General features: G+C 37.4%; 1 protein-coding gene across 6 annotated transcripts in view; it reads right to left on the bottom strand.

Moving 5' to 3' along the window:
* The window catches only part of tln2b (talin 2b), an 88204-nt gene that overhangs the window by 43413 nt on the left and 18430 nt on the right, over nt 1-26361 (bottom strand). For all 6 annotated transcript variants that reach the window (XM_020704057.3, XM_078948725.1, XM_078948726.1 and 3 more), the window contains exons 2-9: nt 10924-11097; nt 10749-10846; nt 10413-10542; nt 9469-9624; nt 8880-9022; nt 769-896; nt 434-497; nt 205-309 (exon numbers count right to left, since the gene is read on the bottom strand). In XM_020704057.3, the coding sequence (XP_020559716.2) occupies nt 205-309; nt 434-497; nt 769-896; nt 8880-9022; nt 9469-9624; nt 10413-10542; nt 10749-10846; nt 10924-11059 (960 nt within the window). In that variant the 5' untranslated portion in view covers nt 11060-11097. The remainder of the gene's footprint in view (nt 1-204; nt 310-433; nt 498-768; nt 897-8879; nt 9023-9468; nt 9625-10412; nt 10543-10748; nt 10847-10923; nt 11098-26361) is intronic.

Below are 26361 nucleotides of genomic sequence, written 5' to 3'. Positions count from 1 at the left end.
TAAAAACAGCAATTACAATCATTCATAAAATGTATATTAGCAAATACAAGAACTTGGTATTTATTCAAAGAAAGAAAAATGATGGCATCTTTTAATTTTTGTAGGCATTTGCCTATTTTTTGTAGGCATTGTAGGCAAAAATAATTTTTGCATAAGCAAAAATAATTTTTTACAGATTTTCTTTAAAGGTAAAGATCTGCTTACCTTCACAAGGAAGAAGGAAACACCATATGTTTGCAGTGACCTGGCAAGCTTTACATACTTCACTTTTCCCTCAATCTCCGTCATCTCGCCACAGTTTTTATGCTCCTATGGGGATTAGTTACATCAAATCAAAATGATAATTTATGAAATATGACTTTTTTTTAATATTACTTTAATATAAGTAAAAACAACTACGTTTCAAATGGGTTTTGGAACGCAGCTTACATACTTGGAATACTTTCTTCTCGGCTCCTCTCTGCTTGATGTACTCTTTAGGTAGGAACTCCTTCAGGCTGCAGAGGTGGGTGGGAATATTTACATGGTTATTTCCTTTTCTATTAACATACCTCTACATATGAGGTCATTCCTGCCTGACGCTTTTTGCATCAGAAAACACTTGTAACAGCTGGCATCACTCTGAAACTTTCCCCTAGTAAATGTCCCCGAGGGAACTGCCTGCACCAAAGCAGGCAAATAACAACTATACAGCTTTGAGGTAAACATACGAAAACAAAAGACGCATGGTGAATGGTGGTGTTATTGAACGTGAAACGGTGAGCTTACTCAAGGAATCCAGGCTTGTGTTTGTGTTCCACGTGGGGTCCAAACTGGATCTGAGCCTGGATTCCTGCAAACTCACAGGCCTTATCAAAGGAGACAGGGTGGGATCCATTTATTATATCATCCCGAGCCTAGGGGGGAGACAGGGGGACAGGAAGCAGGGTAGGCACTGAGAGCCACATATAGAAAACAAAAGCATCAAAATGAACAACACAAATAGGAAATCGTCATCGTTAACACTCCTTTTTCTTCCTCCCATTCAAACTTAAGTAGAAAATGATTCTTTTATGATAATGGAATTTCCCGAATGCATCATTTCCAGAAGTTTTTCTTTACAGTTATTATAGTGTTGTGAAAATATCAGAACAAAATGTAAAAAAAAAAGCATAATTTTTCTTATATTATCAAACCTGCATTTTAGATAGTATTAGCTGATTTTCTCTGTTTTTGTGTCTATTATCCTGCTGAGAAACTACTGGGAGCATTTTTCAATTTACCGGTATATGCAACTCGGCTCTCCACATAATTGTCACCATTTACATAGAAAGAAAGGGAAAAGCCTTTGTTGACATCTTTCAAATAGTTGTCCCTCTGTGCTGCTTTCTCCAGGGGGCAGTCAGCCCTGTCTTGCTCTCCCTTTCTCGCTCACTGCTGCAAATTTTATGGCTCCAAGAGCTAAGAGGCCATGCTGATAGTGAGCGAGGCTCCATCGATGCTTTTAGCATTGGTGTATCAGCGTGGACTCAGCTCCTTCTTACATCCCATTACATCAATGAAAAACTAAGAAGCAGCTTGCTGTAATGAGCACAACAATCTCCTCTCCTCAGAATCACATCCTTTGTCGAGTGCAATTCACTGTGGGTCTCATAAGCTATTAGTGAACACGACACTCGGCGTTGCTTCTCACACATACCATTCGTAATGATAAACACTTGAATTAATCAACCTGGGAATTAAAGAATTATGGGAGACTGAAATGCTCTCATTGAAGAAACAAGTATCCCAACTCATCTCACCACTCTTATTTAAATGTCCTAAAAGTAAATCCAAATCTGTAAGCCGTACTCTCTGTCCATCTGATCTATTGAAAGAATATTCCCCTTTCTTCTTTCTAACATCTCTAGTTATTTGTCTCTACATTCAAAGTTCTAACTCTTAAGTTCTGCTTTTCTGTTTCTCCCTCTGCCTCAAACTGGCCTTCTTCCTCTCCAATTTTTATTGGTACCCTGTAGGTCAACACCACCGCTTGTTTTTAATCCGGGCCATGACCACTCTGGTATTTAACTTCTGTCATTGACTGCATGACAATTTAAATCTTCAGTAAATAAAAAGGTGTCTGTGTAGACAGAATGAACAAATCTTGCAGTGTTTTACTAAATCACTCCCCAGGTCCAGATTATGCCATTCATATAGAAAGAATGAAGGTTATTCTTGTCTGAATTTGTGAAGGGGAGCTTTTAAGCAGCTGCAGTTGCCAGGCGGGTGCTATCATCTCACCTTCATGAGAAGTGACAGTTCCACAGAATACCTGCATGGATACTACTAGATGTTGCAGGAGAGGTGACACAAAGGTTTAGGTAAGATAGCAACCACAAAAAAAACATGAAGTATCCTCCTACCTTCAACTTTAAAAAAAAAAACTTTCATCTGTTAGTCAAAAAAAAATCAGATTTTTAGAAATTGAGAGGCACTCTTCCAGCCTGTCGTTTGTAATGAGTTCACAATGATGATGGTCTCCTGAGTAAAAGTAACAGGAGTTCCAGAAATAGATTTTAAATGATTTCAATATAATTACATAGTTAAAGAATAAATCCATCTGTGACAAAAATAGAGCCTGAGGATACAGCACTGAGGTCAGTCAAGCATGGAATGGCCATCCAGAGCACATCCACATTCATGCAAACGAACACTTACATGGGAATTACCTGAACTTTAGTGCTGTATCCTCAACATTAATCAGCTTGTTTTTTTTGTATTGTATTGTGCTCATCCCATCTTTCCCCTCTAATCTTTGTGTATTTTTTAGCAAAAACAAACATTTTGCTGCTAAAATCTTTTCACTGAGAAACTAAAAGACAAATTGGTGTCCCTGATCAGAGCTATACACTGTGTCATGACACAAACAATGTACTTGAAAACAGTGGTGGGAAAAATAAATTAAAAAGGGAGTTGTCAAGTATCACAGGAAATTAGCCTGTTTCTGCCTGAGCTTTCACTGTGTGTGTTTGTGTGTGGGTTGATGGATGAGTGGTTTCACAATACTGGATGTTCAGTTTATGATAAGATATATAGAATCACTGCAAATATGCAGTGGAGCTTTGTATAAATATTACTGATGGGACCTTTACTGATTTATTCAAATTTTTTAAGAGATGATAGAATAAAACATCTAAAAACGTAAAGGCTGTTAACTCTGTTGATCCAGAATCTGATCTTTAAAGTCCCACTCCAACTTTCTTTTGATTTATTTTAAAAGCATTCCCAGTGGGGTTTTAAAATTATGATTATGATATTTTTAGTCTGAATCAAAAATCGGTGTCGTTTTCTAGGACATAGTTTCTGCAGGGCAGTAGTAGTTCATTAGTCTTTTAGTTGTGGGCGTGATTTTTGGCATTGAGTAAGCCTGCCCCTACTTCCCATCATCCATCTTTTTATATGTTAGAGTAAAGAAACACTCAGCTATTTTAAGTTTAATTTTCTTAAAATATGCCCTACATTAGAAAAAATGCCAAAAGAACACAACACTTTGTTGTAAAAAGTCCAATACCACCTGTATACGAATGCAAAGCTGCTGCTTTAATGTTTATTACTATAAAACCTACAATTAGTTGCAAGAAAGATGTGTTCTTGTGACTGAGAACCTTTTGCACCATGCTAACTGCTTTAGCAAACCGTGTAGCAACATAACTATATTAAATTCATTATTAGGACAGAATAAAGTCTAATAATTGAAGCTGCACAACATTGCACTTCTGCTATGGGATTGTTACTTCAACATAATCTGCTTCTTCTCTCTAATGAGAACTATATTACTGGGATGCTAAATAAAACAGCTGGATGACAAAATTCACAGATGACCCAACAGAACTTTGTCTAATGGGCAAAATTGATGGGAAAGCCAGTAAAGCGAAACGCTTCAGGGCACTGGAGTAAATAATATTCAGGCTTTTGTTAATGGCGCCTCGGTTTAGACTGTATCCAGTCCTTCACACGGCCTCTCACCGTGAAATTAAGTCTCAGCAAGCATGCTCCTATTATTTTACGATGAAGCGTTTCCATTTAAAAGGACAGCAGTTTTCTATAAAAGACTGACAAAAATAAAGCAACATAAAACAGGATCAGTTCTGCCAAGATAAAGAGAAGTAAAGCCGATAACTACAAAGCCATCTCACCTCTCCGACTCGTCTAGCAGACATTTCTATATCTATTTCTGGTGCCATTTAACCATTTAGAGCAGCAGAGATATAAAAGGAAGTGGCAAATATTCATACTAAGAGGTAGCATATTGCCACAATTCTGTATTAAAAGCCATACTGTATGTTACACCATTAAAGACATTTCTGTAATAGCTCTATTTGTCTGCAAGTGGATACATCGTAATGGGGTGGAGCAGGGACGTTCAGGCCCGCCGACTGCCGTTTGCACATAACTACAAGCTTTTTCAAACTGCATTTTATGCCTGCTCCTGATTCACCATAATGAATAAAGAAATACTCAGAAATGTAATTCTAAGCTTAATTTTCTTTACATCTGTCCTCTATCATGGGAAAATCCAACAAGAACAAGTAAAAAACAACAGAAAATTAGTTTTCCTTGGAAAATGTTTTTAATTACTTCTTCCAAAGCAAAAAGCAATTTATTATTTATTAAAATAAGTTAGGCAATTCGCCAGGTGACTGATCAATATGCATGATGTCACCTTGTTTTAAGACAAGCAAAAAAGAAAAGCAGAATGACTTTAAAAAAGGCATGACATTTAAGCTGAAGTCTGGCTTCTGAGACTGGAATTCTAAGTTAGAGATGTTCAATCACAAATGGTTGGATTAAATATAAAAAAAAGAGAAGGGAAACAGAAAAAGAGCCCAAGGTATACCCTTCTCTGTAAAAGATCTTTCCTCTGGCTCAGTTTGGCCCTTTTAACACAGTGACAAATTACAACTACCGCTCTGCGAAGAGCCTCTGTGATCTGTGCAACAATCCGAGAGACAGAATAAGGAAAGGATAGATGGGGGAGGGTGAGGGCAAGGGGGGGCGGAGCTGTTATTGTGAAAGGAAATATGAGCCTGTGTTGAGTGTGGACGGTGATATGCACAGTGCCGTAATGTGTGTGAGAGGCTGAGGCGGGAGGAGATGTGTGTGACTGTGTCAGATTGTGTGAGAGATGAAGAGGGAGTGGAGACAGGCAGGATTTGAAGGGAAGGAAATGGAGGGTGAGGGAAAATAGAGAAAAAAAAACCAGGAACAGATAGAAGGGAGGAGAGCATCAGGAGCAGGAAGGGTGGAAAGCTCTGCGTCATTTTATGAACACATTCAAAAACTCTCAAGGCAACAGGGATTAAAAACAGAGAGTCGTACAGAAACAGCTGTTTATTTGCAGTTTTAATAACAGGAAAACATGTGAAGTGAATTTTAAATCCATTTTTTTTAAATATTGTTTTTTGGTGTGGGTGTGCATCCAACACTTGCTATTTCATTTTAAAAATAATATTTTGCAATCATTTCTGCAAGTGCAATAACACCGCTCTTCTTCCCACGCTTTGCCTGTATCTCACAGAAAACAGTCACATTATCACTACAGCACACTTTTTCTCTGAGCAAAATACCACATTGCTGCATGTGAGAACAGAAATATCCAAATCAGTCACACAGGATATTAAAAGGACAGTGACCTGTCAGCTCCATAGCACACAGTCAGAGTAATGGGCATTCGAGCCAGCAGAATGTGTTAACAGAGCAGATGATTCACACCGAGAGAATCTTCTACCTCCAGCTTCTTGCAGCACATTGCGACCCTTTAGCCAAACATGCGCTGGTTAAACAGGGAATTTGGTATGATATGTAATGTAAACATGCATGACAAACATTACAAACAAAACATAATGATAGAAAAGAACTGTAATGTTTAGATGGACTTTTCTCACAACTTTATCACATTTTACTGATGTTTTATAATTTTTAAAAGGCCTGGATTATTCTGAGTCACGCGTAAAGGAGATAGGACGTGTTTAAATGGCGTTGTCTCCTCAGTTGAAAATATAGACAGAAATGCAGAATATACTGTATATAATGCTGAAAAAAGAAACACTTGAATGTTCTGGCTGTCTTCAGTGGAAGACAGGTAGCTTGACCAATACCTTCTGATAAATGTGTATTAAAGTAGTTATCTCAGTTCAAGGACAGACCAGAGAAAGCTGTTGACCAATTGGTTTCAAAGTGTAACTTTATGGTATTCAATAATGTAGGCAAAAAAAAAAAAAAAAAAAGAAAATACTAGATTTTGTAACAGCCTCTGCACAAATGTAGTTTTTAAAAAATCTTTCCAGATATGTGACTAAACATATTTGATTCCAATTGTTTTTTTTCATGTGACTAGCTCAAAATTGTAAACACAATATTTTTAAAAAATTGTTTTTGTGCTTTCTCTTTTACTAAGAAAACTTTGGTGTGGTTCTTGCAAATTAACCAGGGACTAAGGATTGTGCTTGCCTTAGGTCCATTACATCTCTGGAATACAACTCTAATCTGAAAGGCCTAAAATCGAGTCTTTGATTTTTATTTTTATTTTGGGAAAGTGCAGTCAGAATAACTACTGTAAACATTACGCTGAGATCATTTGGGTTTACTTTTGTTCCACAGTAAAAATATTTGGAATTCTCTCCCCTCTGACACCCCGAACACTGACTCGCTCTCAAACTTTACAGTTAAACTGAAAGCCCATTACTTTATAAAAGCTTTGTCTTAATCACAGCACCCACTCAATGGCTGCACGATATGAGGAACACTCGCAATATTAGTGATCAATATTGCGATGGCGATATAACTTGCGATAAATGAACAAAAAGCAAAAACAACAAAAACATTTCCATTTCACTGCAAAAGTTTAATTTAAACAAGAGTCAAAATACCTTAAATTATTCTCCAAATGACCCTTGTCTAATTAGGAGGGCAACATCAAACATAAAAGCTTCATCCGATTAGTCAAATGCATGAAGGGATTTATTCAATTCATCAAATAGTTCAAGTTGCCATGAGATTGTTTTAGCACATTTAAGGTTTACCATTTATTGCGATTTTCGTCTACTTTAACGATATGGATATTGCACAGCTTGAAATCGCGATAATGATAGATTTGTGATTAATTGTGCTGACCTAACCCACTCTGGCTTTTAAAAATGTATCTTAAATTATGTTGTAACTATTTTTACTCTTTTCTGTTGTAAGGTGACCTTGAGTGTCCAAAAATGCACCTAATTAAATAAAATGTACTATAATTATTATTATTATTGTTGATGTTATTATTATTATTATTATTATTATTAAAGGAATACAGTAATCAGAACAGTGTTTAAAAGTGCATTAATAGATTAATATATTGATAGAAAGACATTTGCCACAGAAAAACCTTAATATTTATGGCTAAAGCTCATGTTGATGAATTCCTTGCTTTGACATCACCTTTGTAAACCTTTAACTGCCTGACCAACTAAATAGTAGAGCAATGTATTGTGAGTATTACTCACCGAAGGCAATAAGCAGAGTAAAAAATGTCTGAGTAGTCTCCGTACACACTGGTGGTTGACTTAATAATTCATGAGTCATATTTTTGACATTTTTGGTTTAAAAAAGCACATAACCAGAGTTATAACACCTTGGAAGAGAATGGTCTGTGAGGCGACATTGTGTGTTGCAGTAGATAAAAAACTGCTTTGCACTATCCCACAAATAGATCCATGGAACATTTTTTTATATGGAACATTTTTTATATAGTTCAGGGAAGAATTGCTTTTTAAAAATACAGTTTCACATAATTATGACCTTGTATTTGCTTTATTTTTGGATTTATACAGCTTTCTTTTGTGTATAATTTTGGTCTGTGTTATAAGACACAAAAGCTGTTGGTTTTCTTAATTTTTTTATTTTTGCAAAAGAAAATTTACAATATTTACTACTTGGAATTGTGTTTTTGTATAGTTTCAGTTTCAATGTGGAATATTAGTCTAATGTGTTGAAAAACATCTATTAAAAAAGAATAAAGCTAAAAAAAAAATGATAACCAGCATTGCCACAAAAGAAAAAGGTAAATCAAAGAGTACCGGGACGAATTTCGCCGGCGATTTTCGCCGACGTTTAACGCCTCGTGACTAAACAAAGGGCACCAATGAGAGTGTGCACACCGACGCGTAAAAACGCCACGCGTCAAAAAAAAAACGCCTCGGGTTCGTTTTTTTTTTTCGACGCGTCGCGTCGAAATCTACTCGACCAATGAGAATGGCGCTTTTGCTCACGTGTCTGGAGCTTCTGAAGTTACAGTAAAACACAACTTGGGGGCGCTCAAACACAAAACTGCCTTGCTGAGCACACATACCAGCGAAGAAGATAGACGCCAAGTAGCGTCTACACAGCCGCGAAGCAATAATGACGGACATTCTAAAACATCCCCGAACCAAGTACCAGTTGGAGCTACTGGTGCTTGAAATATTCATGTTTTCTTTGTTTGATTCTGACAAGCGTGTAAATACTTGCTCTCTTCTTCTGAGTGAAAAGCGACTTTAAGAAGCGTAAAGTTGCGCAGCGCCACCTTGTGTACAGGAGTATTTCTGTTTTACATTAAGCGCCATCTAATGTCAGGGAATGAAATTGCATGTTCACTCCACTCATCGTCAGCGAAAATCGCCTGGGTGTGAACACAAAAAACGTGGCGAAAAACGCTGGCGAATAACGCCTGGCGAATATTCGTCCCGGTGTGTACGGGCCTTAAGGTAGTAAAAAAAATCTCTCCAAGAGGACCCAGACTAGGATTAAAACAGCGATAAATTATTACAAATTATATTGTTTGAATTTGTTTTTTTTGTCTTGTTTTTTTATTAACCTTGAGGTGTCATCAACGCATTTACCTGAACATAGAGCAGGTTTAGCTGGACAGGGTCACGTGAGTCCACATTCTGGTCTGAATAGAAGAACTTGCGTCGAAGCAACAGGGTCTCACTTTCCTCCACTCCCTGCTCCCTGAATGTCCTGCTGTGATCCAACCAGTTCACTGCATGATCAGCATACACACTCTGTCAATTCATATCCATGAATGCATAAATGCTCACAAAAAGGCTACCAGCATAGGATAGTACTGGGGAAATGAACTTGACATCTAAAAAATGAGTCTGGTGAGCGGTTCAGCTTGGACACACATTCTTCCAAACTTATCAGGATGAGAATAAAATCTTGACAAGGCAATTTTTTTGTACAGAGAGAAAGCTTGTTCTTTGACAAAGTTTGGGGGTGACTGATATATTTGCATGCTTCAAATTTGCCTGAGGCAACAACATAGCAAGGATAACTGCATTAAACTTTTAGACGTCACTGCAATAAATTAGACTTGAGTGGTTGAGCACATGTTGAGATAATGATGTTGGGAAAACAAGAAATAGGAGCGTGATCCAAGAGAATCCATAAAGGCATCAATAAGACTTTTGCAAAGCTTGCACTCACAGTCGTCATCAGTATGCAGTTTGGCTTTGAGCTTTTCCATTTTCCTCTCATCTCGCAACAGAAGGGTTCTGTCTTTCCTCAGAGTTCCCAGCCCATCATCCTTCTTGTCTTCTGTCAACTCTTGAATGACGGAGTACTCCTCATAGTTGGTGATTCCTGAAAAGTTACCCAAAGAGTTCTAAGCTTTACATCCAAGCAACAGCTGCAACCATCATAGAGACCCTGCAGGTTTGCTGTTCTCTATTTTTTTTATCTCTTTCTATCTGATTTGAAACAGAAGTGAAGTAAGTAAAGCTGGTACGGAGCCAGCTGCTAAAATGGGAGGTAAAGGGGAGAGGAAGCCAAGCAGAAAGCCCCACTCTAAATACACAATTTTCCAATAAAGTTATCTGTCAGACGCACACCCTCCTCATCCTCGGGCAATCAGGCCTCTTAACAGACCATTAAAAATGAAGCATGCCGGTTAGGGAACACCTCTGTAAAATGCATGTCGGAGCCAGGAAAGAAAACAAAACAAGTTTGTCTTATGTTACAAATCATGTCAACCATTCTCTAAATCAAACCTAACAATAGCTTTAACAAGCACACGAACATGAAATATATAGATAAAGGTTACTGTCAAATTAAACATATGACCATAGACAAAGTTTTCAGACTTTAAAAAAAGAAGAAAAAACATAAATGCAACGCAACCCTGTGACATATTTTTGACAGTAATGTAACAGGAAATGTCATATGTAATACTAAGAAAAGCCAAAGTTGTGCACAAAGTATTAATTTGTGCACAACCTTCTCTATGAGAATATGTTTTGTTTTGGCAGTTATCTTTTACCCAAAACAAATTAGAATGAAGATAAGGGAAAAAATAAAGATGCTTAATTATAGCTTTGGAAGGCCGCTTAATAAAAACACATTTTCACAAGACGTTTTGCAAGGATACATACCTATTCGACTGCAAATGGTGACGAGCAGCTCACCGACTGTTTTCGAGTCATCCACCATGACAGTTTTAATCGTACCGTCTAGCATTTTGATCTTTTGTGGTCTTTGTTTCTTCTTATACTCCAAGATGTCCTGCGAACACAGGAGTGGAGGAGGGACATGTGCATCAGTGACATCCACGGCTACACTAATCCTGTTCAACAGTAAACTGCCATCACTCCCAGCATGCAGTTGGACATAAATCTCTTGTGTCTCACTAGAAAAGTCAAATCACTTTAAGTGCTGGTGTAAAGTGACACTGACAGGCTTTAAACTCAGAGTATATGACTTAATCTTACTCCATTCCGCAGCATATAATAATCTAGTGTTCTCCCAGACTCCAGCCAGATTCCTTTTCTGGGATCGTCGTCGGACAGGAACAGGCCATAATCAGAGGCTGAAACACAAAGCGAAACACAACGTTCACATTTTTCTATCCATGATGTAAATACAATTTTTGAGGGCCTTTCCAACCTTGTCCCGTCTGGGCTTCTGGAACTCTCTCGCGGATGATTCTGCAGGCATCATACACTGGGGTTGATGGCTCAAACTGCATCGTCTTCACTACGTTGCACTGGCGCACACAAATCTTTAATGACAGGGCCACCATCTTGGTGGTTAATATAACGGTCTCACCGACCTACACACCTGAAAGACAAAAAAGTAGAACATAAATTAAAGTAAAAAGCCCCTCATTTTGTTGCCAGACTTTAATTGTTATGTTGTGTTGCTAATGGTAGAAACAGACAAAACAATCTATTGTCAAGAATAACAGGAGGCTGACCAAAAAATGCTTCATTCCATTCTGTCTGCAAGCAGACATCATTGTAGGACAAATCTGTAGGTCTTTTATCACAGGCACTCATTAGGCTGAAATCAATTCCCGTATTCTTGGACTCACATGAGCAAAAAAAGGAAAGAGCTGATGCTGCAGAGGGATTTTTTTCCCTTGTCCTTGACCTTGGCTTCAATACAGAGAGCGATGAAAGTGATAAATAGACCACCTATACTGAAGACGTTCTCTGTCTCTTACATATAGATTACTGTTGTAAACATTATTTATTAGATTTTTCTGGGGAAAATGTTTATATCAGGATAGACTGGAAATCTTTCCCATTTCAGCTGTTGCTGCATTTATTTTGGAAAGTAATGCATCATTTCACTAAAGAACTTTTACAGAAGTGGCAAATGCAAATTGGTATTTGAAACGTGAGGGGAAAAAGTGAAGCTGAATGGACATGCCAATTTTCCAGGGAAAATTTGCAATGACTTTTATTGAATCAATCAACAACACATTCAATTGCAACGATTCTGCACCAACTGCAAAATAATTTAATGGTTTTTCCTGCTTGGTTAGATATAAAGGCAAAGGTTCAAACCCTCACACAAGATACTATTCAAAGCTCAGCCACATGTGGAAACAAAGAGTTTTTTTGTAGCAAAATTCAGAGTTCACCCAGTCCTCCTTTTCTGAATCATAGCAGAGAGAGTGAGAAATGTTCATTTGCGGTAATGACAGAGTTTGTGAATGGGGCCACCTATGGTGGACCAGTAGCCACTCTTCTTCACTGAGTTTATCCCCACACAGGGAAGAAAAGACGAGTACAAAGAAGAGGATGCAATGGCGCTGCGTGAACTCTCTTCCATACAAGGAGGGAGAAAAGTCCCACTGAGTTTTTATCATTTGGCCCAATCTGATGCTGCCCTCCAGCCAAGAAGCTAGCCACACCAAACAGAGAGTACAGCAGGACACATATGCATTCAGACGACTCAACATACAATATTGCCGGTTAACTTTACAGATAAAATGTCTTTAATACCAACCACTTCTGAGAGTTAGTCGTGGTAAACTCACATGATGAATCCTGCAGAGATAATGCTAATCTGTGCGCTTACAGTAGCAGAGAAAATGACTTTCACCAGGATCCTTGTGCAAATACTCCTCTGCAGCAAATTCCTCATTAGCTCTGCTCTCAAGCAAGGATGAGAGCCATACATATTGCTAATGCCTTTTGCACTGGAATCAGGTTCTTGTGTTTAATTATGCTTACAAGATCAATCGTGCAGTCTTAAAAGGTAATTTTATATAGGACCAGGAAACAAACTTGTGTGTTTACCTCCCCAAATGTTAAAAACTGAAAATGGCACCAAAAATAAGCATGCTGGAAAGTCCAAACATGGACAATTCAATTGAGAGCAGGGAAGGCAGGAGCCATCTGGAGAGGATGCAGCCCTAATGAGTGGTTACACTATCAGCAGGAGAACAGAGCCAAGGAGAAACAACTGCTATGATTACTGCTGCAGCCGGTCACAGAGCAATTAAGCAAGTGGCTGGATGGTGAATCTGAGGTACAACAATCCAGGAATTATAAGCTCATTGATCTTACATTTACAAAGAAATATGTAAGTAAAATTGTGATAAAGACAGGTGTGAAAGAGCAACGGAAAGTGTTACTGTAAAGATTTTTTTTTAAATCCGGGGGAAAGTTGAGACCAAGAGATATCATAGCTTCCTTATTTTTTTGCACAGTTATCTTGAACCCCTTTTTTCAACCCCCTATAGATTCTGGAGGAAAAAAGGAAGCTTAGTATTTGGACAAATGATCACCAAGACCTACTGAAAAAGCGACAAAATAAAACCAGCAAATCTAATAAGCAAACATTCATAGTTAAAGTCATTCATTCCCAAAATTCAAATTCAAATTTAAATCTTTTATTCGTTGTGCTCCTGACATATCAAGATTAGCTTATTAAATTTAAAAAGTATGAAAAAGAAAAAAAGAGATTTTAATTTTTTTGGTATTTGGACAGTCATAGAAATTTGGATTCTTCATTTGTTATTTCCACATTTATGGATGATTTAACCACAGAAAAGGTTTGCTGTTCTGGCAACTCCACAAGAACTACACAGCTACATTTGAACAAGCTGTGATGCACTTGCATCTAACTGCGAAGCTTAAGCGCAATAGTCAGTGGAACAGCAGGAAACGACAGAGCATGATCACAGTCCAGCACTGCATTGCCATCATATTCTAGTGGATTGCTGTTATTGTGAAAAAGAAATTTTTGCTGTAGCATGAATGGAGGGCAAGGATCGAGTTTAGGCTCAGCAGATCTCGAGACTGTTGGGAACAGCAGCAATGCAGCAAGGATTTTATTAATGTATGTATTTCAGCCGCAGGTCACCCTTGCATTTTGATGCATTTTCCCATTCCACCTGCCTTACAAGGACCTGTGTCGAGTTTATTCAAAACAGTAAAACTTTATTTGAAACGTTTTACATTTAAAATTGGTTTAATGCTCTCATAACATGATTTATGTTTTTATTGTGAGAAATGGGTAAAGCTATTAATTCTCTAATCCCGGATCAATTATCGGTCAGCTTATGAGGAGAAAATGATCATGGTGCCTTGATACAGAAGTTTATAATATTATTGAGACGTTAAAAGGCAATAGATTATAACTTATTTCCTTACAGGAAGAGGTATAAAGATTAGTAAGTTAAAATGTGTAATATTTCCGTTGTACAGTAATGTCATATTGTGTTCTTTTTAAAAAGCCTAGTTTTTATACCTGAAGTGTCTTTTTTATTGATTAAAAGTTTCTTTGTAGAAACTATCCTTTGAATCTTGAGTCTAATATAGCTGAAGATAATTAAAATAATTAATAAGTCAACTCATGTTACCCTTCATATATTTCCACAGTTAATTAATCACAGCTCCAGGAGAACACAGAATAATAGAGCCCAATTTAGCTATTTTAAGTTCTGCTGCTTTGCAATGGCCATGTGCTGATATTCTGGCTATTATTTTACCTAAGGGTTTTGCTATCTGGAGCAGTTAGTGAGATCTCTAACCTTAAAGTCTTCAGCAGTAGAAGAGGCTGCTCTGCTTCGGTTTAGATCTCGGTAAAAGACAATGATGGAAACCATACCTGCCCTTGCTGGTAAGAGGAAAAGAACATCTCCTTTAACACTAAAAATATCCAGGGATGTCGAGCATGCTGCAGCAGCACAATTTCAAAAGGCCCCACAGGAGAAGTAGTGGGGCAGGCATTCTGTAGCTGAATCCCCCCACCACTATTCTTCAACACAGTATTCTTTAATCGTGGCTTGAGCCTAACAACTCGTAAAACTGACTTTAATCTAAACGGTCAGGCACCTCTTAAAACATTCAAATCGTTTCATCACATCCTTAGCTGGAATAATTTCCTGTTGTGATGGATGACAAAACCAAATGTGACTTTTTCAATTAATTTTCTTCTTCAGCTTATTTACTTCACACCGCATTTATAATCAGGAGTTAAAAAGTTTATATGTATGACTGTAATGACTCATAAACGAAAACTGAACAGGTGTTTGTTGAGTAGCTGTAAGTGCTCATTTCACTCAGTTTTACCCATTATTTACAACCCACTGCATGCCATATGGAGCGTTTGAGACTTTCAGGCTGAACATGCTTAATTGTGTTCAGTCTAAGAGGCATTAATTCCCCACAATTGAATCCATGATATAATTTTAAACAAGTGGCTCAGATTGCTGTTTCTAAAGTCAATTTTTTTCAGCACACAGGTATGTATTTTGTAAAAGTAGTCCACCTGCAGATTTAATAAATTTCATCAAAAAATTAGCAGTGATTATTGACCCATACAGTATTTTGCATGAATCGTCAGTTAGGACTTTTAAAAGAAAAAAAAAACAGGTTTGATGGCTTTAAAGTTCATTTTTCTTGGAATTTACACTTTTAGGTTTCTGTCATGTGTATAGAAAATGTTCAAGTTTGCTTTTTTGCCTGCTGTCTCGCTGTGCCATGAGTACACCAATTTTAGGTCCACAATCAGCCAGTTGTTTCAGTTAATTAGTCCTCAGTGGGCCATTTTTTCTGCACTATTAGCCGCACTTAAAAACCTTAAAAGGCCTAAATGAGAATGTTTATGCCGATCACTGCTAGCTCAGCGGAGAAAGTGGATGTGTGTGTTAGCCTGGGGGTAATAATGACAGTGTAGTATCTTCCTGGAAGGGGCTGTTCTCACTGGTTTAGGACCCCCTCGTTTTCATTGGTTGGGAGTGGCTGGTGGACAAAGTGCAGGTTTACTCAGAAATGTCTGAACGGATAAAAATACCACATTGGGGTTGTTTTTTGTGAGGAATGAACATTACAATACAGTTAAAATCTTGAAAAAGTTGCTTTTGTATAATAGAGGCCTTTTAATTCGATTGTGTTCACTGATGTTGAAGTAACTTTGAGAGGTACGCGGCCCTCTGTCACAGTGCCAGTCTGTTTTTTTTTTTAACCAGTTGCAAACAAGGTTGGGTGTTATTGTGAATGCGCTAAAGTGCCTAACGTGTAAAGATTGGAAGTTAGTGTAGTCATAGTAATGTTTGTTTTGATGGTATCAGTCTGTTTTCTTCAGTGTTGCAAACAAGGTTGGGAGTTATAGGTATTGTGAATGCAGTAAACCGGCTAATGTATAACAAATACATTTTAGAATTACTGTTAATGTAGTTAATAAAGTCTGACTGACTGTCACATTTATCTCTGACTCCTTTGTCATGCTTTATGCAACTAATTGTTTGGTGTGCCTTATGTATGGAAAGTTCCAACATATTGATGCTGCGCCTTATCCACTGTCCCCTTTAGTGCAGAAAATACAGAATGTAATTCCATGCTTTTGTTTTACTTTGGGAAAGTTGCTTTTAAAATTCAGGGCAATAAGATGATGTTTTTGAAAGTCAGTTAACTTTGAAGTTAGAAAACATTTTGTTTTCTAAAGCATTTTTAAGGTCTTTTATTTTGCTTTGTTTTAGGGAAATGTATTTTTCTCTGTTTTAATTTTTTTTTATGGATATTGTATAACCATGAATCCCAACAAATATATATTTTAAAGCTATGAAGGGATAGGTCATTGCTCTGGCAAGATCCTTGTTTTGGATTTTTCTTTTAGCTCAGTCTATGATTTTTTCTTGTTTATTTATTATTCTGACTTTCTGCCAACAAGCCATTCTCTTGCATTTTATGTCTTCAACATCCACAGTCCTTGACAGTAACTTAAAAATGAATGTTGCCCAACTTCATCTGAAAAGCTTTGATCAGAATTCTCTGACAATTAGGAAAAATAAGTAAATGGCAAATCTTTTAGATTTGAATGTACTTTGCAATCAGATGCATAAAATATTTCAATCGTGAATCACACAGTCATACGTTTTATAAATGATAAAGTTGAGACACTTTAGTTGCCAAAATTAATCAACAAAAATCCTGCAGTGTCAGCCATCATATTCCCCCAAAAGACAAAACGACATTATTTTCTGTTTTTCACTTTATATAAATACCCAGAGGGGCATGATTTTGACGATCTTTATGCAAATTACTTTGACGGGCAAATGAAATGTTCTATTGAGAGAAGACAGTTATGAGAGTTGGAGCAGCAGTGAATATCTTAAGGCAAAGTGAATACTATGAACCAATGCAGCAAAATTACAAAGAGCACAATATCAATTCCAACTAAGGTCCTGGTACCTGGTCATCAATCCTGCTTCTCCCTTCTGAAATGCTGCATTAGCATCTAACTCATGCTGGAACTGATTCCAAGAGGTGTCTGCCAATAAGGTTCTCATAAAATAAAAAAAATATTTAGAGCATAAAGAATGTCTGGGGTTTTACGCTTGAGCTTGTAGAAAATGCAAATAACAGCAAAATGGGGAAGGGGTAAAAGTGAGTGCACAAACACAGTTACTTATTTTCATAAGCCTAAATATTCACAATGAATCATCCTGCAGTTAGTATGAGCATTAGATATGACTTATACTTCTGACCCCTGTAAAGTGCATTCTGCCTGTTATGTCACATCCTCTGCATTGGGTGACTCTAATTTTCCTTCCTTGCAGTTTTACTCTCCTATACTTCAGTGGCCAGCTGCCTACTACAACTGGCTGATTACTGTATTAAGATCAGTGGAATGGAACATGTGTTGGATTCACTCCAAAATGTTAAACTGGCTGAGGGACTTTATCATCCTCCGAAATCCTCTGGAATGCTATAAGAGCAGGATTCTGACACACAGCAGGAGATGTTTGGAGTTCAGGCTTTTTGAGCACAGTTCCTGCAGAGTTCTCTTCAGAACATCATGCACGACAACGTAAATGAACATTATAACGTCTGTGTTGATGGTAGGTGAAACACTGTTGTCTCAGGGTTCAGGGAGAGGCCAAGCTGCTGGACCATTGTTTCCAGATCAGCAAGTCTGCCCACAGTTGCCATGACTGCTGCTGTGCCCACCTTTTCCTGGACATATAAGGTCCGACAGCGGTAGCAGCCATCTCCACTCCGACCTTTAATGTAATCTACACATAAACGGATTTCAGCTTAAATCTCCCACATCTTTGCACATGAATCCACGGTGTGATCCATAGCATCTCATTTACTAAACTGTCAGAAGAACATGACAATTTTCCGCTGAGAAAATGAGACTAAAGGACAAGATTGATTTAGTTTGATGGAGCATGTTTTAGTAGCAAAACTATCTCTGCAAAAGTGCCACTTCATTGGGTCTGAGAGGGTTCAGCGGGAAAACACAACGTTACGCATTGTGGGAATGAGTCATTGTCTGAAATCTTGTTCCCTGGCCCATTGGTTCCTACGGAAATGTGAAGACGTTCAAGTAAAGACATAAGCAAACTAGACAGAACAAATACCAAGGCTGGTTATTTCATGAAAGCAACATTTTGCAAAATACTCCCTCTGAAAGTGATTAATTGCTATGAAAAACAAAAACATTTTCTCTCTGTGTTTTTTGGGAGACTTCAGAACAGTCTTCAAGCAAAGCTTGTCTGGAGAAATGTAATCTGAGAAAAACACAATTCTTGTTTGTGGAAATATCAAGATCTTGAATCTAATAAAAATATGTTATATCTGAAAGCTGTTGTACCCATTGTATTGGCAGAAGAAATCATTGTATTGTTTTGTTAAAACTAGTAAAACATCATTTTTTATAAAAAGTATAAAAAAGAGGGGTTAGTACATATTTTTTCACAATTCTTGTTTATTTCTAATCATAAACTACAGTGTACCAAGGTTTTGGGAAAAAAAACATCCTTCAGTTTTTCTACCTCAAAACATCTTGTCAACTAACCACTAAACCACACAGTGTTGATATTCTTCGCATATTGAGCAACAGGGTCAATTGATGAGCTCTGCGGTAATTACTTCAGAGTTGTTCCAAATGTATACAACACAGAAATCACAGCAATTTAAGTCATTGTCTTGGGCTTAAGCTTGCAGAACATCTTCTAATATAGTAAATATAAAGCGCTTTACGACCTTCTTAGAAGGCTCAAAGTGCTTCACACTCACAGTCCCATTCATCCATCCAAATACAAATTCCCACACTAATGGCTGTTACGAAACACTGGCGCCAACTTGTAACCACCTGGAGCAATGATGGGTTCAGTGTCTTGCCCAAGGACACTTCCACACATGGGTGTGCAAGGTGGAAACTGAACCTGCAATCTTCCGATCAGGGGTCGACCGCTCTACCTCTGCCACCTGTGGTGCAGATCGGTCGAACTCTGAATATAGAGAAGCCACATAAAGTAGAGAATGCAAATAATGCTATAGGCTTTTTTAGGACTCTATTGCTAACTATTTCATGCCTCACATTGAATGGTTGCTAGAGCAACCTTAGTTTAAGACAAACACCAGGGCAAGTGGCCTCTGTTAGCTTCAAGGACAATATAATGGGTGTTTTTTATGTGTATTTTTTTTGAGAAGTTTAATTAGCAAAAGAAAACAGTTTCGCAATAAAAGACTGTGACTTTCATTAAGGACCCTTATCACGGGAAGTGAACTTTCTTGAATGGCTGCCCCCCCACCCCCCACCCCCCACCCATGTAGCTAGAGGAGCTGCGGGGGAAAAAAACACCTGAAAGGACTTTGAAAAAAAAAAAAGAATAGTGTAGTCTCACAAAGATATAAAAATGTTTTCTCCTGGGCTGTTCTTTGCAGAAATAGTGAGATATTTAACACAAGAACCAATAGCTCAGATTGCCTAATTACAGAGTTTTTTGAGTGTTTACAAGATGGTAAACAATGTTTTTTTTGTCATACCTGTATTTGATCCAGAATGGTTTTTTTACATAAAAAACACTCACACACACCTGGGCTGACTGATCGTTTCCAAAAAAGTGCCAACCACATCCCATGGGTCAGAAAGTGCTAGATTAGGAGGCCTTTAAATGAAAGACATTACGACTACTAGTCGATCACCGTGACAGCACGGGTGCAGTTACATACTCCATTGTGAGTTTCATACAAACAAAAGCAGCATGATAGGATGATTATGAGCAGCCTTCAGCAAGGCTGGGTCCCACAAGCTCAATCTTGAGCCTGTGTGTGAGGTTCTCCATCTCACTGGGGAGGTCCAGAGAGAATGTAAGGACACATGCTCCCAAGTTCCCCCATTAAACCTGATTACAGTAATGAATTTAGAGACTCGTGGATGGACAACGACTAATGTGGTTGCAAACAAACCCACTGTGCTCCCACACTTTCACTGACAGCCGAATTTAAAGGCGTCATCTCACTCAAGACCACAAGAGCCAGTTGTCCCATTAAACGAAAGGGCAACAGATGAAAAAGGAAATTTCAGTTTGTCTAAATGAGTAACAGGTTAAGGAATAATTTTAGTAAAATTAAAATGCCAAGAAAGTGAAATCAGACCACATGTGTTAAAGGACTATTTATTACTCCAGAAAAAAAACGTTTAAAAAAGTGGTCACACTTGAGGCTGTCAAAGTGATCGAGAGGTTGATTAGCAGCACTTGGCCACCAGTTAGCCTTTTAATTAAAGGTATTCCACTTTTGTGTGATCTTTTAGCTGGAAATTATTTGCATAGTTTGTGACATGTTAACTAATTTGTGTTTAGCTTGAAGTATGGTTATGGAACCAAAGACCAGAACTTTACTGAGGGTTTTCCTTCTGTTTCTTACGTGCCTGAATAAAATAAAAATATTGAAACAATTCCCAATGACTAGTTTATTACCTTTAACTGTATGAAAAATAAGCAGCTTCAAAGCATTAATAAACAGGATTGCATGACATAACAGGATTCATTAAAAATATAACGGCTCAAAAACAAAATGTGCTTTATAGGTTGTATGACTTTTTGTGTGTTACTCAACAGTCTCATGGCCTGTGGGATGAAACTGTTGCTTGTCTTTGCTCTAATGGACCGGGAACTCATGCCAAGTGGCTGGAGATCAAACAGTCCATGAGCTGGGGGATAATGCTCTTCCCTGCAGCAAACGTTCTTTCTGGATCTGTCCTTGCAGAGGCCATGAAAAGAAAGGAGTAAGACCTCGATGACATTCTCTGTTGTTCAACTCTAGTAACATTCTGTATTTTTGTTAGAGGTGCTGGAAAGGATGCTCTTTATAGATATTTTTAAAGAACAAAGGAGGGTTTTCACCATTCACAGCATTCTGTTATTTTATCCAAGTGACCAAGATGAAAAAAAAGCATTTTAATGAATTAAAAACTCCCAAAGTAGCAGCCTCCACAGTGATTTCATAGACAGGTGCAGTAGCAGCAACACCTGCTCTATCTCCACTTTTAGCAGTTTGCTTGGTGCTGTTGCTGAGTTAAACTTTATGTACGTCATTAGTACATTTAAGGAACTGGCTTAAGGGTAAATGTATCCACAGATTAAAGAAATGCAGGCTAGACTCACAGCTGTGCTCAGTGTGATGGAACAAGAAGACACCAAATGCAGTCATACTGATTAAATAAATAAATAAAGAAGCTTGAGGGACATGTGCACAAGCTAAATATTGAGAGCCTTTGAAACCGCTGCTGGGAAACACTGGTATTTAAGAGCTGAGCTGAAATCAATGAAAACTATCCTTGTGTAGCTTTCTGATATCCAGGTGAGATGAAATGGTGTCAACGTTGACATGATGTGCAAACAGATGGGGGTGGGAAGTTGTCTTCATGTTAAAATAAAACAGTAGAAATGTGATAAAGAAGAATGGATGGAACAGTTGAGATTTAATTTTTTTGTCAACTCAGATCTGAACCCATTCATTTCTGACTGGAGGACCATGTTTTCTGCAGATCGCAACTCAAGTTTAGTTCAGTTCTTTTCCCAATTTTTCCTATTACTTAATAGAAATAGTAGAATAGAGTTTTTTTAATAATTAGAATAAATCCACATCTACCTGTTGTAGCACAGTTCTCAGAACAGTCACAACACAAATATCCATGTTTCCATTTCTGACCACTCCTGAAGGATGTTTTCTATTCCGTCCCCTTTTCAGATGAAAAATGTGCAGGTTCCTCTATATAAATGAACTCATATATTTACAGAAAAATAATTCCCTCATAATTTACTAAACCCCTTGACTCATTCACAGTCAAAACAATTGTTTAATGTTCTAAACATAGCAAATCTCTGAAAACTCAATCACAAACATGAGAGGCAGCCTGTTTCAGTGGTTAATTTGCTGTACACAATATAAACACGATTTGCTGATCATTTTTAATTGCCTGTTGTGTTTACAGTTGGATGAAAATGGGGGATAACAAGTCTGTTGAAATGTTCCTAAATTGAGCACACAGGCTCACTGCCAAATGTGAAATGCACACTGACATACACGCATGAGCGCACAAACAAACACACACAATGATGAGCGCTAAAGCATAGTGCTACTAAACTATTCACTTACTTTGGTTATCAGTTGGTGTTAGAGCTGAAAGACTTGGGCTAAAATTCACAGTCATGTTCTGAGAGCAGACACATCTAACCACATTACATAAATTAAACAATTGTCCCCAAATGTTAGATCGAATTGCGCATACTGAGCAGAACTGTGATACTGATTAACTTACTACTTACTGACAAAAATACTCTGCCAAATTGTTGGCGAGTCATCCTGTCTGTTGGACAATAGCTTTAAGAGTAAATTATCTTGAGTTTAAGAAGGTTAAAAAACATGTAAAGTATTTTTAAAATAATGTTTGTGTTTTGGTCATTTTAGCCTCTTTAAGCTAAGTGTTAGAATGTAAATTGGGGATTTAATTATCCTTTCAAACACAAGGGTCAGGTGAAGGACAAGTCAGCTAAAATAGTGCCTTGTGTAATACCCAATCAAAATGATCCACAAAGCTGCAATACTTATGGTAAGCGCCCACATTTATATTTTATAAAATACATAAAAAGGTCAGTAAACTTTAATTAATTGAAACCAGCTAAAAAAAAACACCTAAATCGCTCAGTGTCATCTTTCTCAATAGTGAAGAAGAGAAACATCATTTCCTGCTGGTATTGTCAAAAAAACTGACCTCCACTTGTTCGTGGTTAAGTGACATATCCTGTGGAGGTTACAAAGCATCTCTGATGCTTGGTGAAGGCACAGGACAGCCGCCATGTTTCCAATCAACAGCATTTAACCTGCACCAACCTAACCAGAGTGCATAACAAGGAGTCGATACATACTCATTTGCAGTGAGCCACCTTTTGTTCTCCAGTCCTATAGCTTCCACTATAGAAGAACAATACACACAGTACGTTAATTATGCCTGTAAAGTCCCACTCCGATCATCTTTTGATCTGGTCTAAAAGTGTTCCCAGTTGCTTTTTAATCATGAATATGCCGTTTTAGCTAAAATAAAAAATAAAATAAAAACTGTATTGATTTAGTTTCTGCAGAACAGCAGTAGTTTATCATAAATTTCCCCTTTAAATTGTGGGCGGGACTGTTGGCACGGATTAAGCCCGCCCTCTTTCCGTCATATACCTGTAAACATGCTCTCCCGCTACTGCCCCTCACAATTCCAACTGGGGCAACTAAAATGGTGAGCAATATTGGAGCTTTTTAGCCAAGATGTTCATGGATCTATTTGTTTACAAGTGGATGCATCAGAATGAAGCAGAGCAGGGAGCTTGTGGCTTGCTGTAGTAACTTCTAGGTCACTCTAATATATTTCCAACTGCATTTTTGTGTTTTCTCCTGATTCACAACAACTTGAATAATGAAATACACAGATGCAAATTTTAAACTTTATATTCTTTATATACTGTATATCCTCCATCAGAAAAATGACACTAGAACATAACAAACCCCCAAAATATAATTTTTATCAGTTGGTCTTTAATGCCAATTAGATAAAAAAAAATACTTGCAGTCTAAAAACTATAAATCTTATGACTTTGTAATATGTATATATATATATATATATATATATATATATATATATATATATATATATATATATATATATATATATATATATATAATCTGAATTGTAATTGTTTTCTTTTCTTTTTTTCCTCGACACAAATGTAGAGCAAACTTACAGAACAAATGTGCTTTTGTTCTCCGGCTGAACAAAAGCATGAGGAAAATTTTGTTAGCCTACAGACAAAGTAAAGAGACTACACGGATGCCTCGATCAATTCCTGCACCACACAACAGAAATAGAAGAAATGAAACAGAACAGTGTGAGATCATCTCTTTTTCTTCAGAAGATCCTTTACAAAAGAATCACTTGTTATCTGTATGTCAGGCGTGAACTATGCACCGATCACATGGCAACAAGTAAATGGGGTATAAATGTAATAGAAAAAACAGCTAAAATTCATTTTGTTTGCACTATGATTTAAAGAGTCAGCACATGACTGCATCAAGATTTACATTTCATATTACTATTAAAGGCTGCTGCAAAAAAGTGCCAGTGCAAAATGTAAATATTGATAAACTCTTGTCCTGTGTGCATTATTGTTGTGGATTACAAATAACACTTTACAAAAACAAGCTAAACATTCTTAACCCTTATGCTATCCTAGGCACTTTAGCATTGGGAGTTGGGTCATCTAGACCCACTAGACAGTGCACTGAACCTTTTTTCTTCAATGATTTGTGAACCTCACTGGTGTCCATGGATTACATGAAATCTTTCCACCTTAATCCACACTTGTCATGGTAGGGAGAACATGTCAATGTAAGGGTGGGGTCATCTAAGATAGCACAAGGGCTAAACAATGATAAAAGAGGCCTGTGAAAAAGAACAAGTGGCTTTTAAAGGTGGCTGCATTCAGATGTATTACAAATCCCAGAGAAAATAGCAGTTCGACTAAAATCCACACAAAACACTAATAACCCATCAGTTGCAAGTTTCTGCAGATTCTCAGTTAAGCATTTAAAGGTTTTTAACTTAGTTTGAAGGATTTCAGTCTAGATGTGGTGCAGAAAACGGAATTCTTTCTCCATGCTCCATCACTAAAAAATCTTTAAAAGTCAGTTTATCATCAAGCAGCTTTGATAAATATAAGGCATTTTTGGTCTCCAAAATGACAGATCTTTCTGCAAAGATTCACTGCCTAAAATTAAACTGAGAGTAACTTTGATGTTATAATGCTCCTTTTCATAGTGTGTTGCTGTCATCTCCTAATGCCTGGCTATGGAAAGCTAATTGTTCTCCCATCTGAAGAGATGTTCACATGCAAGTAAAAAGCCTGTCCTTCCATTTCAAGCAACATATATTTGATATTTCCATTTGGATGTCTGTCACACGGATCTAAGGGTTGCATGTTGGGGTTCTTTGCACTACCACTATTAAACAGCTCAGCAATTTGCCATCGACTGCCTTGCTTTTTGAGACGCACTAATTGGCTCAGTGAATTCTGCCACCACAGCACACGACTCATTAATTCTGACCCACACTTCTAATTAGTTAAGTGATGGCACTGAGCCAGCTGATAGTGTGAATACCTATTATTTCAGCTTTTTGAGTAACTGTGATAACCTTTATCGACAGAACACAATGCTTACAAAAAGCGGCATGTTAACTACATATTATTTAAAGTACAGGGGACAATCACTTTAATAGGAGCTGCTGGGAATGCTTGAAAGTAATCAAAGGAAGGGTATTGATCTGCCACTAAAGAACTGCTTGGCTTTGGATTGTATTAAAAATGACATCGTTTGCATAAAAGGTCAACAGAAAAACTCAAAAGAGCTTTTAAAAAAATGAATACACACTTTTTTTAATCCGTTTTTTGTGTTACATGCGTTTTCATGAGACTAATCAGCCGCTCAAATGCAATATTTTATTTAAAAAAAACAATCATTAAATATTAAAATAAAACATTAAAACATAATTATTTTAATTTATTGGTAATCTTTTGCACATTTTTTGATCTCCTGTGCATTTCTATACACATTCAATTCTGTGGTACATTTTGGATGGCATGCACAATGAATTCTGATTAAAACACTTTAATTTTGGAACAAAACTACACTTACATTCTGCCTGTAAAATTGTAGGAACACAGTCATACTGTTTGAAATTGCACTGATTCTTCAAGAGCAGTTGTCATCCAGTTTTGATGTTTTATTGCTGAATGAAGAAGCAAAAAGATGGGCAGAAGGGACTAGTTTAAAACATGAGTTGGAGAGCAGGCAAGCGTTCAATCAGGCTGTGAAATGTGCCATTCTGTTTTCTATCACTGGACAACCCATCTATTTCATCCTTCCCTCTTTATAGATCCCTGACAGGGTAGTATCATCCAGTTCATAGCAGGTCTCTGTGTGTTATCATAAAAAAGAAGAGAAAAAGATACTGTGCACCCTCCAGATTCAGCAAAGTGTAGGCTCCCATGTTAGCTGAAAAAGAAGGCAAACAGTTCTCAATACCCTTTTCAAAACAACTGTGTTTATTTGTCAAGGCTGTGCACACCGCTGTGACAGTACAGTTAGTTACAGATTCCTTAATCTCTCCTTTTTAAATAACATTGTCATGTAATCTCCACCTAGCTACCAAGGGAGCAGATGGAGAAGCAAGAAATGTGATCAGTGCTGTGCTGCTGCACTGGGTGTGACTTAATTAGCATGGACGCTACAGATGTAGCAGGAAATC

This window comes from Oryzias latipes, chromosome 6 (genome assembly GCF_053564925.1).
Source record: "Oryzias latipes strain Hd-rR chromosome 6, Olatipes_Hd-rR_3.1".
Classification (NCBI taxonomy): Eukaryota; Metazoa; Chordata; class Actinopteri; order Beloniformes; family Adrianichthyidae; genus Oryzias; species Oryzias latipes.
The sequence above is the reverse complement of the archived record's forward strand: the minus strand, read 5'-3'. Positions and strand labels throughout refer to the sequence as shown.